General features: G+C 48.2%; 1 protein-coding gene across 7 annotated transcripts in view; it reads right to left on the bottom strand.

The window, feature by feature from the left end:
• Nucleotides 1-384: 384 nt before the first annotated feature.
• Nucleotides 385-16,787, bottom strand: part of SGK2 (serum/glucocorticoid regulated kinase 2) — a 35,984-nt gene continuing 19,581 nt past the window's right edge. For 5 of the 7 annotated variants that reach the window (XM_034787562.1, XM_034787561.1, XM_034787560.1 and 2 more), the window contains 11 exons: nucleotides 15,439-15,488; nucleotides 14,604-14,661; nucleotides 13,646-13,729; nucleotides 11,535-11,666; nucleotides 10,186-10,298; nucleotides 9,214-9,250; nucleotides 8,115-8,201; nucleotides 3,686-3,781; nucleotides 3,197-3,352; nucleotides 2,366-2,455; nucleotides 385-1,822 (listed from right to left, as the gene is read on the bottom strand). In XM_034787562.1, coding sequence (XP_034643453.1) covers nucleotides 1,655-1,822; nucleotides 2,366-2,455; nucleotides 3,197-3,352; nucleotides 3,686-3,781; nucleotides 8,115-8,201; nucleotides 9,214-9,250; nucleotides 10,186-10,298; nucleotides 11,535-11,666; nucleotides 13,646-13,729; nucleotides 14,604-14,661; nucleotides 15,439-15,488 — 1,071 coding nt within the window. In that variant the 3' untranslated portion in view covers nucleotides 385-1,654. The remainder of the gene's footprint in view (nucleotides 1,823-2,365; nucleotides 2,456-3,196; nucleotides 3,353-3,685; nucleotides 3,782-8,114; nucleotides 8,202-9,213; nucleotides 9,251-10,185; nucleotides 10,299-11,534; nucleotides 11,667-13,645; nucleotides 13,730-14,603; nucleotides 14,662-15,438; nucleotides 15,489-16,787) is intronic. The other 2 variants (XM_034787563.1, XM_034787564.1) reach the window with 2 other exon arrangements.

A 16,787-nucleotide genomic window follows, 5' to 3' on the forward strand; every position in this document is an offset into this window, starting at 1 on the left:
CAAACTGGGGAGGTGATAAGTTAGAGAGCATTCACTTTAAAATAGGACTTCTTTTATTAAGATCTTCAATATGTACAATAATGGTAAAATTGGGCAAGATAAAAAAAATTCCGTTCTCTTTTCAATGCAAGTATCACAAGTGCTCCAGCATGTCAACAGAGCTTCTAGAGCAGAAGACAAGGTGCTCATTTGGACCAGTCTTTAGAAATCCAGATTTTTTATACCAACATTGTCCATGTGTGGACCAGTAGAGGAGATTCTCATAACACTATCAGACCTTATTCCCCTTTCTTCTCCCCACAGAGACAGAATAATGTTTAAAAAAAACAACAACCCAGACACCAGCATTTAAATTAAGGCAAATGAATAAATTAGCCTTTAACACACGAACATCAGGTTCCATTTAAATTTGGGAGCCTTTTTCAAAAAAACTCCCACCTACATCATCTGGGCACTCAGATTGGTAGTTGCCCATGGGGTATTCCATAGGTACTAGTACACATAGGATTTGGAGCACTTTCATACTTGGGAGATCTGAATTCTTCCTAATGCTGGTGGGAAACCACCTCTCATTCCTAGGGTGTAGAGCTCCCAATCTGGAAGAGTGGAATGTAGTTTAGTCCAACACTCAGATTATGCACAAACTTGTCAAGTGATAGCTTGACTGAAGTGGCTACATCAAAAAGACTCCAAACCAGATCCTTAGCTGGTGTAAATTACTGTAGCTCCACTGTAGTCAGCAGAGCTATGCTGATTTACACCAGCTAAGGATCTTGCCCTTCCTTTACAAGAAGAGAGGGAAGATATTACTAAACACACATTAGTACCAGTCAGTTACCCTTTGGCTTGCTGTTAACAGATGTTACTGAGGAAAGTTCAGGGAGTTTTGCTTGATGTGTATATTTAAGTGAAGAATCCAGTGCCATCTTCCCATCACAGTGACTTGTCACAGCATAAGGACAGGCCTGGTCTACACCTAAACCTTAGGTTGACCTAGCTATGTCACTCAGGGGTGTGAATTTTTCATACCCCTGAGAGACGTAGTTAAGTTTGTCGACCTAAGCCCCAGTGTAGACAGCCCTAGGTCAAGGGAAGACATCTTCCATTGACCTAGCTCCTGCCCCTCAGAGAGGTAGATTTACTACAGCAACAGAAGAACTCCTTCCATTGCTGTGACTACTCTACAGTGATGTAACTGCAGCGCTCCAGCTGTGCCACACTAGCATTTCTAGTGTAGACATACCCGTAGCGTGAACAGATTTCCTCCTCACCATTGATAGAGCAATCAGACAAGCGGGAGGTGACAGACTAGCTACGTGTATGAAGCACAGTTACACAGACACTTCCAAAATAAGTAGGCCAGTTGTTATTGGGTAAGTGACTTGTGGTGTGGTTTTGGCATGAATGATGGCACCAAGCTTCTAAACATAAATAAGACCATGGAGTTAACTTCAATTCTGTAGGAGTAAAATCTCTAACTAGAACGATCAGCAGCCTCCCTGCCAGAGGAAGGAAAAAGCATTGTGCATCACAGTGAAAGAGTTCAGGTCCATTCCAGTTAGTGTGCTAGTCCAACTTTCTTTAACAGTCATGAGCAGAGGACAGTGCCACTTTTAAAAACAAGACCATAAGTTAAAATTAGGTTTCCCAAGTCCTATTTAAAAACCTGAAAGTCCTCATCAGTCGGTGCATAAGAAAACCCTAAAAAAGCATCTGAGGCACTGGAGCAGCTGGCTGCTAAGTCAGGTGTCCGGGTGATGGAGTTTGAGACCGCTTCTTGTGTGAACTCTGGGTCAAAATGTCGCAGATCAGCAGGACCAGACTAAAAAACAAACAAACAACCATATATAACATCATTTCAGATGAACAGGCCTAAACTTTCAGACAAGTTATTTCTTTAGACAGAACTGTTTTAGACAGCTGTGACCAAACCTTTATTTTATACTCCCACAAAAGAGACATTAGCTTACCGTTCAGGAAGTATATTTAAACAGCACTAAAGAAGGAGTCGTCATCAACTAAGACAACTAGCAGTGGGGCAGGGGAAGAGGGGGAATTTTGCAACACACACAGTTTCTTCCCCCCATCCTCTGTCCCAGAACTTGCCAACTGCATCCCCCGATAAGTGGAGCAACTAGAAGCGGTGATCATACTATGGGAAGTTGAAGAGGAACAGACAGGCAGAAGATGCAAGTTACTTTTACGTTTCCAGAGGAGGAGGAGGATTTCTCCCCCTCCTCCCTCCAACCCCCCACATCTAAAAGCAGCTAGAACATTTGAACAAGGGACCTTTGACCACTGCAATCTCAGTTCCCTTCCCATTAAAGTTATGCAGGGGAAACCTGCATCAGCCACCACCACTTACCACATTGGGGTTGAAGGGAGGAGTGATCCTCTTGTGATACAAGTCATCCCAGTTTATTGGGCTGAAGAACACATGATTCTTGATCTCAAGCTGCAAAGAAGGGTGGGGGGGAAATAATCAGTCTCCTGCCACCTTCCTCCTCAACCATCCCTTTTCCAACAGTCACTAAATAGGCACAGGCTCCCCGATAGTGGATGGTTGTAGCTTTACAGCTACGTACAGCATGTTGGAAAAAAACAAGCTGTAATGTTCCTCATCTTGGCAGACTGGAGTATTCCCAACACAAAAGACTTCATGAGTTTACTGTATCCTCTTTATGGTACAGGGACACTACATGCTGGCAACCCAGCCCTTCCTCACACCTTTAACCATGACAGCATAAAGTCCCCTCTGCAGGTCTTAACATCCTGTGCCCAGTTCTGAGCCACAGCTTCCTGTTGTGTTGCTAACACGGAGCTTAACCCCTCTCCCTGTCTCCCCCCCACACACACACCTCCAAAGCCCCACCTCAAAGTTGTATTTAGATACTCCCCTGAAGAGATTGCAATTCACAAGTCGCACACAAGCAATATCATGGTGCTTTGAAAAGTAGCCAAGCCAAGACTTATGGGACACTGCAAGGTAGCTAGGTCCAAGGCTTGAATAATGAATGTTTACCCAGAGGGAGCTTTCTTTCTGCTATGGAAAGATGTCATTCCACTTGACACTGAAGTCTTCCTAAGACTAAGATCAACCAATGTAGAACAGATATGAAAGAGGAGAGGGGCTTGGAGGAGGGGTGAGGTTGGCTGTGTATGATGAGAATAGGTTAGGATGGGAAACACCACGTACAAAGTCCATCTTGGCCCCCAGCCTCCTCTTCTGGTCCTTGTGAAGCAGTCCCTGTAAGATATCACAAGCTGCCATGGTCTTGGTTCCTTGGATCTGGAGTGGCTGGTGTAGAATATTGTCATACATCTGAGACACATCCCGGCTGTAAAAGGGAGGCTGATAGGGAAGAGAGGAGAAAAATCAGCTACATAAGACATGAGATACCATAATGAAGCATGCAAATAATTTCACAGCTGTGAGAGACAATCCATCAGATTCCTTTTCTACAGTGTGCGCGAGGGAGAGAGACAGACTAAATGCTTTCATCTCAGTAATATTAGGATAACTATTTCAACTAGTACTTTAATTTTGTTGGGATCGTCCATGTCATGGTACCCTATACATGGAACTACTGCTTTAGTGGCCCATAGCCTTCAAGAGGTCATTGCTTTCTTTAAGGAGAGTCTTTTTGCTCTCCAACAAGGCGCAGTGTGTGATTTTAAGACTCACCAACCCAAACAGCATCTCATAGAGGACAGCTCCCAGACACCACCAGTCTACTGTTCTGTCATAGGGTTGTTTTCTTAGCACTTCTGGGGCCAAGTACTGTGAAGAGTCAGAGAGCTTTGTTTGAGACAAATTACAAAGGCTTCCATGACTACATATTCTGGGTTGCAGTTAATTAATCTCTAAATAAAAGCATTAGGGAGGTTCGGAGTTGTGATTTCCATCAGGTTTTTTTTTTTTTTTTTAGAACTTCCCCCTGCCACAAGACTAGATCTAGAGCTAAACTTTTCTTAAAGTTTGAGAAGCTCCCATCTTTCTATATGCAACTTGAGGAAGGGAGTTTTAGCAAAACTCAGACCAGTGGTGTGGCTCTTTGCCCTAGATGTACAGCTATTTCCAAAATCATGAGTGGCTAACTAATAAGAGTACAATCTGGGAAGTTGCAGATTTCCCGTCCCTGTATCTAGTATGAAGACACCTGTTATGTCAAGAGGTACTGGTGACTTCCTCTTTGAGACTGGGTGTGAATGTACCCTTCCATAAACATAACTGTTTGGATAAGTTAATCAGAAGCCCCCTCATCTAAGATCAAAGGGGGTTGTGAACCCACCCAGGAGTTTGGACTGAGTGGATGGAGGGGTTTGCTGAGTAAGGGGGAAGAGGTAGAACACACAGAAACTAAGAAAAGAGAACAGAGAGAGGCAGAAGCATAAAACAAGAAACCCAGGCAGGAGCTGCTGAGGACAGCATGACCCTGGAGAAAGCCAGGGAGAGTTTTTGGGTGTGTTGGCTAACGAAGCTTCGGGCTATAAGCTAAGGGTTTGGCTACACTTGCGAGTTAGAGCGCATTAAAGCAACCCCATCCACACTGGCAAGGCACGTAGAGCACTCTGACTCCAGGGCTAGAGTACTCCTGGTACTCCACCTCAGCGAGAAGATTAACGTTTGGTGCGCCTTGGCTGAAACGCCCAGATATCAGTGTGAATGAGGTGTTGCATTACTGCACTATGATCAGCCTCCGGAAACGTCCCATAATCCCCTTAAGTCAAGTGGCCACTCTTGTCATTGTTTTGGAATCGCTGCAGAAATACGGACATGCCCTTTGAAAGCTCCATTTCTGACAGCCGGCTGCTTATCTGCTCTGGGACAAAGCAACCATTACTGTGGAATGCTGAGTGTGAGAGAGAGAAGCGGGGGAGTGGGAGTCTGCTGCTGTCTGAACTTACAAGACAGCATGCTGACATGCTCTCAGCCCTCCAAAAACCCACTCTCTCTCCCCCACCGACATACAACACACTCCCTGTCACACTCCACCCCCTCCCCATTTGAAAAGCACGTTGCAGCCACTTGCATGCTGGGATAGCTACCACAATGCATTGCTCTCTGTGGCCGTTGCAAAAGCTGCTAATGTGGCCACGCCAGTGCACTTGCAGCTGTCAGTGTGGACAGATTGCAGTGCTTTCCCTACTGTGCTCTACGAAGGCTGGTTTAACTCAAAGCGCTCTACATCTGCAAGTGTAGCCATGCCCTAAGAAACTGCTTAATTTGTTCTTGGTCCCTCCTGCGTTCAGAGAAGCAGAACTTTGACACAGTTGTATTTATTTACATATCAACACCTGATTATTGTCAGTTTCTACTCCCATCTGGAACATCCCTAGGGCCCCAAACTTTAACTAACTGCTTGGTTCAAAAAGAGGCAATAACATCTAAGGGAAAGCTGGGTTCATTTCACGGGGTGGGGGGGGGGGGGAGAGTAGTCCGTTAACAAGAGACATTTGATGAATGACCGAACTGGGAGCAGAAACGCACATCAAGGAAGTTACAGAAGTGTCTGCGAGTGGCCTTAGCCAGCTCCACAGACTGTACTGGTTAACGCCGCCCAGTAGGGGAGTTTTATGCCTTCAGTGCTGCTACTGGGGGGCATGGATCAGCGTTCACGTCGCACTCCCCATCAGTACCCGCCCCAAGCCGGGAATGCTAATGATCCAAAACGCAGACCAAATTCAGTGGCGAATCCTGATCACGGGCCAACTGAGGCACGTTGCACATACGCTAAGAAAAAGTGCTGCTACTTACATATTGTAAGAACCACATGCAAGATTTCAATAGTGCTTTACAAAGACAACAGCACACCAGGCACATTGGCATGTAGCTATTTTACATGCTAGCACTCTCAGCATAGAGTAAGAAGGAAGAGTCAATACACCTAAGTTTCCACAGAACTTTTACTGAATTCATATCATATGGCTCAGTTTGTGGGCCTCAGCAGTAAAACAGGTGCATATCCTCAGTCGCTGTCCTGAGCTTATGCACAGCGGAGGGAGTTGAATGGAGCGTGCCTGTAACATGGCAATGGACCAGCACTAGATTCAGGTGCATAAGCAGCTTTGTGTTGTTTGTATTCTATTTCTCACAGAAAATTCTGCAAGGAGGAGAATGGGACTGGAGTAGCAGCAAATACACCACAAGTCTCCCTTCCAGTTGCCTCCAGGGAGTCTCATCTCTACCCAACACTCTAGTGAACCAAATCCAGGCTGGAGAGTTACTTAAATCTGGCCTGCTAGTGTTAAGGAACCAGAACCCACCAATTGAATGCAGCCCCCTGCAGTCAGCCCAAGAAGCAGCAATGCTTCTGGCATTTCAGCTGCATTTGGGTGAGTGGGACAGAAAAGTCAGGTGAGTGGCAGGAAGCATTCCCTCTCCTATCCCAAGCAAAAAGTATTTTAAATTGTGTCCTTCCCCCATTTTACCTTGCCACCATTTTACACCTGTGCTGGAAACAAAACTTCCTATTCTTCTTGGTAGCATTTTACAGCCACTTTGCAGTGGCGATGTCACAAGGTGCAAGGCAGCAGAGAGGGTCATAACCTGCGTCATCAAGAGACGCTGATGACAATGTGACTATTAACTTGGTGTTCTGTGAATTAAGGGGCAGCAGCAAGTAAATATCTGGAACATTGTGCTCATAGCTACAGGAGTAAGTATTATAATCAAGCTATAGAAGGTCCTGCTTTCCAGTGTCAAGGTTGTCACCATGGCTACTGGAAGTCTTGCCAGGTTCTGCAGGAACTCCCATTCCAGAATCAGCAGGATTCCCCCCTCCCCAAAAAAGTTGCAACATTTTAAAAGCAAGTTTATTCAACATACTAATCAGTTTAGTAAAAGCCATCCTGTCACAAGTTAAAATAAGGCCTTGTCTACATGCAAAAATTTTAATGCTTTAACTATAATAATGTAGTGAAAACAGTACAGCCCTGTCCCTCCCTCCGCCGCCCCCCAGTGTGGACAGTTTTATCAGTGTAAAGTTATATTGGTGTAAGCACCTTTATATTGCATCCATACTAAAACTGCATCCATACTAAAATATTAATACCAGTACAAAAGAGATCTGTGTGTAGACCAGGCCTATCTCCTGTTAATTGAATGCCCTGGTGAATTTCTCCTATTTGGATGTTTAAATCTTGAAACCTGATACCTGTGGAGCAAAGTTTAAAATGAAAACAAACAAACAAAACAAACACATGGTAAGGACATAAGAGTCAGTCAGCAGTTTCTGCAAGGGTGACATTGGAAAAAAAATCATTATTAGGTTTCAGAGAGGACACCCAGTTGACACGAGTAAGCTTTCTAGAGGCAATGGTTCACAGTCCATTGGTCCAGTCTATACTTGGGCCCTGCTACTGACAATGGTCATCAGCAATGGATCTTCCTCAACCCTTCTAAACCCCATGGCAAGAACAGACATGTTTTCAGCACCATTCCAGGGAACAGAGACTAGGCCATCCTCAAACACATCCTATTAAACTCAGGCCTTGTCATCACTTCTAAAACCATGGGATAAATTAACACATGCAAGGTATCCTGAGGTAAAAACCACAGGGAAGACACTTTAGTGTGGACCTCACCTAGTTTACCTTGTGGTAAAACCAAAGTGCCTTGTCTTCACTGTGTTTTTACCTCAGGATACCTCGGACACATTAGTTGCCCCAAGGTAAAGGCTGTTTTTCAGCAGTGATAATCAAGTTTACCCCTCTCCCACCAGTTGCAGTAGGAATGCAAGTGGAGGGGAGGAAGGGGAAGAAATGGGGGATGGCAGTGTTACATTGCTAAAGGGAATAAGGCTTTTGTAAAAGGGTATAAGAACTCGGTGGGACCCAAACTGGTATGACAGCAATGGGGAACAAACAGGAAGTTTTAGCCTCATTGGTTCCTTTCATGCAACATGCCAGCATATTCAGCACCATGCATGTCAAAAAAAGAGGCTGAGACTGTCTCAGATCTTGGTCCCCGATTTTTCAGTGATGCTGAATACACACAGCTCCGATTGACACCTCTGTGAGGAGCTGAGCACCTGCCTCTCTGATGTGTCAGGCAATTAGTGCCTAAGTAATTCCCAGTCAACAAGAAAGTTGACAAGTTGACCATACTGTACCTCTGGGGTGCCACAAAAAGTAGACGTCGTTTCCTCTGGCTCCATTCCTTCTTTGCAAAGTCCAAAGTCTGTCAGTACTATGTGTCCCTAAAGAGGAGAAAGGATTTCAGCCTAATCAAGCTCTCCATACTGGGGGTGCATGGATTTCTAGCCCCCTTTGCTGTTTTCATGTGCACCTTTCAGCTTCGCAACTGCTGGGCATTTATACATACAAACAGATTGAACAGGAAATCTGAGGGGAGACTTCTCACAAATATATGGTTTAAATGTAGGCTTGTAAGGATTTGATTTTTATCCGTAAACGTCAATTTCATTGTACCCACAAACAGATGTAAAAATATACATTTCTATCTGTAATAATAAAATTTACACTTTTTTCAGTTTTAGAAAAATGCTGCTTGAGAACTTTTTAGAGTTTAAGGATATTTACCGGTACTTTGTATATTTTGACATGTGATACTGACAATCTGTGTTTTAAAATAGTTATAAAGCTTTAACTTTTTGAATCTCAATGTCAAGTATCATTAAATAATTATCTGACCTCCCCTCTGTGTCTGACCCCGATAATTTCCTGCAACTGTGAAAATTTAAAAATTGATGTCAACATTATTATTTTTTAAAAATTGAAATAAACTTCTGCCACGTCTATGCATAAGTATCTATTAAACTGGCCAGACTGATCAGCATAGCCCTGCGATCAGTTGAACAATTAGCCCTCCATCAGTCCAGGGAATTGCTTGGTTAGTGGAGCTTTACAATGCTCAGGTCTACACCTGCCATATGGGATATTTAAAATGCTTTTCCATGGGTTAGTGCTCGGATATAACAAAAATGCTAACATCTGAGCTCTGGGAAACTACTGAGTAGCAGGAGGGAGTATGTGTATGCAGAGTTAATATAGCTGCTTGCTTTACAAGTCAGTGTTGTGGCTCCCCCTACTGAATGGATGTGGGGTATACCAGGTTATTTGGGGGAGGGGGAGGGAAAAGGGAGGCAGTAATTACTCATGGCTCCTCTCTGTCATACCCAAGCTAGCGTTCAAGAAAAATTGTGAAGAGAATTCAGGAAGCAGGCGTGTTTGCAAGAGAGCCAAACATACCTGGCAGTCCAGGAGGATGTTTTCAGGTTTTAAGTCCCTAGAAGAAGAGAAAGGCGTGATGCTGAACCAGATTTCCTGAAGAGCTCAACACACAACAGCTCCAGTTGAAAAGAATGGGGACTGCAGGGGACTGAGAAATGTTGATAGTCTGGTGCACTGAGATCTATGAGAACCCCATGGCCATCAGGAACTCTAGAGTTATAGCTCCCGCAGCAGCAGTGAATCAGCATAGCATGTGTTTGATATATAAATATTAGCGTTTTTGCAAGGCTAGAGAGGCTGCTAGGCATATGCTATAGTATCTGGTCGCACAGTGTGGCAGTTACAGCTGCTGCCAGAAACATCTTTAATTTCTTGACCTGAGACTTTGCCTCTCATGTGTTGTACTAAACTACCTTCTCCTCCCATTTAAAACAAACCAAGCTAACTTTGCCCCCTCCTTCCCAAAGCCAAAGCCCCATTCAAGGACTGAAACAGGGGGGAGGGATAGCTCAGTGGTTTGAGCATTGGCCTACTAAACCCAGGGTTGTGAGTTCAATCCTTCAGGGAGCCACTTAGGGATCTGGGGCAAAAATCAGTCCTTGGTCCTGCTAGTGAAGGCAGGGGGCTAGACTCAATGACTGTTCAGGGTCCCTTCCAGTTCTATAAGATAGGTAAATCAGGGGATGGGTTATTTCCCTGGAAGGGGCTCAGGGAGGTGCTACAGGAGAAGTTCTGAAACACACAGGAAAGCCTGGATCAAGAGCATAGTTCTGAAGCCTAGTTTAGGAGGACAACACAGCCCTGCCCATTAGTTCTGCACTTTGCTTTTAGGAGTGCCCCTTGTAACATGCCTGCACGGTTACAATATCAAGTAGTTTCCTGCCCCTCCTCAATATTTTACACACACTTAGGTGCAGCCAAGAGGGGGAGGGGAACAGGAAAGAGGGAGTTACTAGTGCCTGCTATACACACCAGGGACATGCACCCTACCTGTAGATTATGTTCAAGGAATGCAGGTACCCTACTGCACTGGCTACTTCAGCTGCATAAAAGCGGGCACGAGGTTCACGGAAACAGCGCTCTCTCTGCAGGTGGAAGAAGAGCTGAACAGAGAGGAAACAGCCTGTTGGTTACTTGGGAGCAGTCCTCTCCCATCATCCCGTCCTCCTCCCCGCAGTGTTGCTGCCATTTGCAGGGACATTCTGAACAGCCCCTTTTCCACCTTCTGTTCACTCCCATTGAAAGCTAACCCCTCTCCCCAGCACTAACACCTCCTTCCCAAGAAGGAGAGCTCCAGAGGCAGCTGGGCTGCTAATCTCAAGCCTTGACTTGTTGAGACAGAGGTCTCCTCCTACAAAGAGGCGAAGCTATTTGAATGCCAGCCACCAAGTGACCACTGTGGTTTGCAGAGAGTAAACTGTGCCAGCCACACAGAATTAGCTAGAGCCACGCTGCCTTATTTAGCAATCTAAAGGTTTTCCTGGATAGGTGCAGTCATGCCCCCCAACATCACCATTACAGTCAACCTGGTCACAACATAGTCATGCCTCCACCTCGCTACAATGTGTAGTGCAGTCTGTAAACAGGCGAAACATCAGAGACAATGTCTGGCAATGACCCATCTAAGATCCCCTCCCTTCTATAAACTGTAACTGGGCAGGGAACAGCCATTTTCAACCAGGCCTCGTGATGGAGCATAGAAAAAGCCTTTGCTGCTTCAACATTTGCTTTCAGTTGAGATTCAGGAATGGGAGAACAAGTGGTGCCACAGAGCAGCTTCCATTCGCTAGAACAGGATGGACGAGAGGGACTCACACTAGAGTTTTGGCAGCTAGCTATAGTCAGATTTGACCCCCAGTAGTTTGAGACACTGCCATTCCCCTCCCTCACCACCCTTGCCTCAGATGTTCTTTCACTGATGGGCAGCCCGACCTCTGCTGTGCACCAATAGGAGAAGGCCCACATGTGACAGATTGCAGCTGAAGCCACAAGACAAGCAAGAGAGTTAAGTGAGGGGCGTGTGGGTTATTTTACAATCTAGATCAGAGAGTGCCTATGGGGCCAGGCTACTGCATGTGGAAGATTTTGCCAGATGTTATTTCTAAGGTGCTTGGGACCAGAGTCTCATTCAAAAGGTAGTGTTCCTCAGATAGGTCTCTGACTGGACTGATGAATGCCACAGTAGTGTGCGTCCAGTCTGAACAAGGCCATTTCAGAAACAGGCATGATGCTGCTTTAGCACAAACATCCACAGCTTGGTTCCTAATGGGAGACAAATAGAGCCAGGACTGTTAATGTACAGTGGGAGTCTAAAATGACAGCTGTACACTTGCACTCACCTCTCCCCCATTGACATAGTCTAGCACAAAGTAGAGCTTCTCGGAGGTCTGGAAAGAGTAGTGGAGGCCCACCAGGAAAGGATGTTTCACATTTTTCAGCAGCACATTGCGTTCCGCCATAATGTGGGTTTGCTGCGCAGAACCAGGCAAAGATGTGTTAGTAGGTCAGTTAGTGCCGTTCCAGAGTCTGGCAGGCGAGTGGCCACCTACGGCTGGGAGATCTTCAGATAGAAGGTTCTCAACAAGCTCCCGATATTGTTATTCATTCTGAGGCCAGCTGGCCATTCCTGGGGGGTGAGTAGGTTCAGTAGCCGAAAGGTCAATACCCAGTCCCTCTGAAGGATGCCTTGGAGCATGACTGAGCCAGCAAGCAAAGGCTTGTTGAGCAGGATTCCACCAGAACCACGTTTGACAATTTCTCCCCCTCCTATCTCCCTGCGGCACATCACAACATATATGTACTCCACACTGTGGTACACCTCCCGGGAACACAAGACACAATGCCTACAACTGCGATTACTCATCAGTGAAGTTAATGGGGCTACTCACAGCAGTAAGCACTATGCTTGCTAGTAAGTATTTGCAGGATCAGGCCCAGGGTTTGGGGTGGATACAGAAATATTGTTAACAGTTATAGTGCAGACCTAGGAGCTGGGTGGGCAAGGACTGAGCAGTGGCAGAGCTTGTTTGCACCATGCTCAAGCCATTGCTGTTCAGCTTTAGGGTGATCAGATGACAGAAGTGAAATATCGGGACGCTGGGGGGGGGGGGGAAGGGGCAAGGAAAAAAAAAAAAACAAAAAAACAAGTCGGAGCAAAAAAGGGAACAAGCCGCCCCGACCGCTGCCTTGCGCACACTGACCGCACTCGGACCCTGCCCCCACCGCCCAGCACCAGAGGTGCGCTCAGGCCACATTCCCCAGCCCCCTCCCTCCGCCCACTCTCGGCCAACTGCCACTCGTCCCCTCCCGCTCCGCTCAGAACGTACCAACGCTGCAGATGGGGGTGGGGAGCCGATGGCCAAACACACGCCTCCCCTCACACCCCGCACTGGGGCTGGGCCGGCACGCATGGGAGAACCCGACTGACGGGACGCCGGGCTACTGGCCCTTTAAAGGGACGAAGAAGCGTCTGGTTCGCGGCCCACGTGCGCGGTGCCCACAGGTGCGGCCCCATGGCCCTGCCCGAGGGCCGGCCCCGAGAGCACTGCCTCCACCCCGGCCTCCCCATGGGTCTCCCGTCCCTCGCCGCCTGTGGGCTGCTGCTGCTGCTGCAGCATCACCCTGCCCCGCACGGGCTACCCAGAGCGGCATCGGACCCCCCGCCCTCCCTCCCTCCCAGAGCCTGCCTGGCACAGTCCCCCGCCCCCCGCAGCGCTAGCCTCAGCATCCAGCAGGCAGGTCCCATCCGGGGACCCCAGCGCCCACTTACTGCTGCACTCTGGGTTTGTGCAGCGCTTGCGCTCGGCGAAGCGCCAGTCCAGGTGCTTGGTGGCCAAGCAGAGGGGCCACTGCGCAGGCAGGAGCAGGGCAACTAGGGCGAGGGAGAAGCGCGGCCGTGCTGCAGCCATGTTCGCAGGGCTGGCAGCGGGGGGAGGAGGGAGCGTCCCTCTGGCTCCTGTCCGCGTAGCTCACACGCGGGTCGGGTTGAGGGGGGCAGGGGCGGGGGGGCTCGCTGCCCGCGCCTACACGCCCCGCCCCTGCCTCTGTGCGTGCCTGGGGAGTGGGGCTGCAGCACTCTGCAGGCGCCTGCCGGCCGGCGGGAACCAAACTGCGCTGCCCCAGGGCTCGGAAGAAGACGTGAGCGGTGCCAGAAGTGCCAGGTTGCCGCGGTCCCCCGATATCGGGACAAAGTGCGTCCCGACCGATGTAAGTTCAGGATGTGGGCAAGTCCCCTAAAATCGGGACGTCTAGTCACCCTATTCAGCTTTCCTTTCATCTGCACCATGATCCTCCTGAAAAAGTGAGGATCAGTTGGGGTGCACACCAGTGGTGACTAGAGCAAGCAGCACAGACACACTAGTATGATGCCTTGCTTTTATCATGAAGAAAAAGCACCAAGAAGAGAAGTAAAACCCTCCTCCCCCCGCCAGAGGGCTCGTCTGTAACGTACCTCCTTTTTCTTCAGGATGGATTTCTTCTGCAAGACTTTCACAGCATAAGACATCCCATCAGACTTGCGTTTGGCTAGGAGAACCTACAGCAGAAGGGCGAGATGAGGGTCATGGGCGCTCTACTCCATTCCGATTTCATAGAACATCAGGATTGGAAGGGACCTCAGGAGGTCATCTAGTCCAACCCCCTGCTCAAAGCAGGACCAATCCCCAGACAGATTTTTGCCCTAGATCCCTAAATGGCCCCCTCCAGGACTGAACTCACAACCCTGGGTTTAGCAGGCCAATGCTCAAACCACTGAGGTATCCCTTTATTTCGTTAGTGTTTCACACCACCTTTGCGACTAGTGCAGGTGACTGCACAAGGAGCCGGGCTAGGATTTTAGAGCATGAGAAGCCAGCCAGATGTTTTCTCCTTCCATCCCTTGACAAGGGCACACAGTAAACTAAGCTTCCCCTCAATTCCCCAGCTACTTTCCCCTCACTCCACCCAGTATCCAGCTAGAGCAGTTTCAGAGCACAGAGGGAGAGAATCCCCTTTCTAGAAGATCACTGTCACCTCACAAAGCACAGACATGCCCAGGGACCCTCGCCTAGTTGTGTGAGAATGTGCCAAGATGAGCAGTATTTCAAGTGCTGCTCTTATACCCTCCCTCCTACTACCTTTGGGCTGCTTGGAAGGAAAGTGGACCAAGAAATCATCCTGGCTCTCAAGCCTTGCCAGGCAATGAAGATGCAAAACACTGGCTAGCCTACTGCCTTCGACCTAGTCACTTGTTTAGTGCTACAGGCCTCTTTGTTCCTAGACCTGTTTCAGCACTGGTGATGGGCTATTCAAGGAGGGGTACATGAAGCCCACTCCGCTGCTGGTGGAAACTAGTTCAGCAAGGGGAAAGAGGAGACCATGCAAGGAGGCCTTCAGAAACCCACGATCGACCCCAAGCTACACCCACTTACTTTTCCAAAGCTTCCTTTGCCAATAACTTTCAAAAAATCAAAGTCCGTTGGCTTGGCACTGTTGGACAAGGAGACAGCGGGTTACCACCCATTCCATGGGCTAAATGTTAAGTAATGTTTTTTTCAAAAGTACACAAGGAGGGTCAGCCCTGGAAGATGGGTGGGAGACATCATCTTCATTCACTAGATAAGCTTCCTTCCCTCTTCTAGCCACAAATACAGCAATCCAGCAGGTAAAGATTTTGTATGGTGCAATACAGACACACAAGGGCAGCAGTGGGGTGGAATCCCTAGCCAAGTATGCCAGACACCTGGAGAATCTACTCTCCTGAATATGACAGTGGCAGAGAAAGCCGTTAAATCCTCAAATGCACCTGAAGGTTAGGTGCAAATGAAGCTCTTTGCTTTTTCTCTCCAAAGACTGGGAGGGTCTCTGGCTGATAAAGCAGACAGCAGGGAGATGCAATAGAATCAAAATAAGGAAGAGTCTCCCTCCCCCACCTAACAGGGAACCAAAGTACCAGGTGGAAGCAGCAAAACACAAGGGCTCTGGGGGGCGGGGGGGAGGCATTAGAGTGCGGGCAGGAGATGAGGATTGTGACCTCAATCAAAGTGATAAAGCAGAAATCTGAACATGTGACTAGCTATGGCTGAGCCCCTAGAGAGCTGACCTTTGAGATAAACGCTATAACGGTGTCCGTCTGGGCCATTTGCTAGTTATGATTTCTTTGCTCAGATGGAGCAAATCAGATGGGTAACCAATCAGTTATTTCACTGTAAGGCTAACCTTGTGCACCGGGTTCAATACTCTCCCATGTAAACGCAGGCTACTTACTTCGGATTAGCAGAAGGGCCAAGGTTGATGTTGTCAGTCGGTGTCGGAGGCTGGAGGGGACACAGACATTAAGCAATTAGTCAGCATTTCCCTGAGACGGAACATGGGATTCCAGTGAAGAGTTTCAAAGCAGACATGTTTTCACTTGCTGCAGGAAGTTATGTGTTACAACCCCAAACAGACACGGTCAGCCTATTTTTGAGTCAGAATCTCAGTCAACAGTGGCCCTGAGACTGGAGCAGTTGGCTTTATTTCCCCCCTCCTCTTCCCCGCCCACACACACACACACACACCAGTCCCCAACTCCTCCAAGTTCACCAGTGAGAGTGGAACAAATCTTCTGGCACCTAGCTGGATAAGTCCCTCCAGAAGGAGGTCCATCCCTGGACACTGTGCACAGGAAATGGGGAGCAGGGTTCGGGGGGAGGGGGAACCTCATTTCTCTTCCTCACCTAAGCTCTACTCATGTCCTAAAGCAACAGCATCAGTCAAATCCCATACACCCAGGCAGGCCCCACATCTGCCTGACTTATTGTGAGGGAGCGATAGGAGGAGGTTTAGCTGCTGGCATGGTTCGTGTGAGACGAACACCCTGGGCGTCAGGAAAAGCGACGTGCGGCATTACACTCGCTGGACCCTCTTTGCACGTGAGTCACACAGGCCGTAGGAACGTATGGGTGATTGCCACCATCTGCGCCGAGCGATGAACTCATACGCAAGCACAAGTGGGGAGAGCTCCCCATTTCTGTAGCACTTACAGACCCCATTGCTAAAGAGATTGCAGGGACTCTAGACACCTGCCAAGCACACCCAGGGCTGGAATTCAGAGCCAGGAAATTAATCTTCCTACAGCCTGACAACAGCACTAATCCAGCCCATGGCTCAGGCACCACTCAGAACTGAAAGCTACGCTAAAGCTCTGGAATTTTGCTTTTCTCTGGTGGCACGGGGCAGGGCTGGGGGTGGGGAATAGAGCCCATTCTCTTCCTGCCCATCCCCCATACACACAGGTCCTTTCGCTCCTCTTCCCCACCTCTAGCCACAGGGGGATTTTCCCTGTCCCTACACTTTACAGGGAACCAGGCCTTCATGCTCCTTGCACTCCTGCTTCCCGCAGTGTCCTGGTCAAAATCAGAGCAGCTCCCTCCTCTCCATCCAGCATCACCCATCAGAGACCACAGGGACAAGGCAGGCCTAGAAGGAAGCAATCCCAGAGGCTGCCAAGGCCAACAGGAGGAGTGTACTGGTTTTATAGGGTAGAGTCTGCAAGGACCAAAGCCTGGGGACACCCCCCACCCTGCCAAAACACCCTTTGCAATGAGAGATTGTCGGGTGGGAAGAGACAGACA

This window comes from Trachemys scripta, chromosome 12 (assembly GCF_013100865.1).
Source record: "Trachemys scripta elegans isolate TJP31775 chromosome 12, CAS_Tse_1.0, whole genome shotgun sequence".
Taxonomy (NCBI): Eukaryota; Metazoa; Chordata; order Testudines; family Emydidae; genus Trachemys; species Trachemys scripta.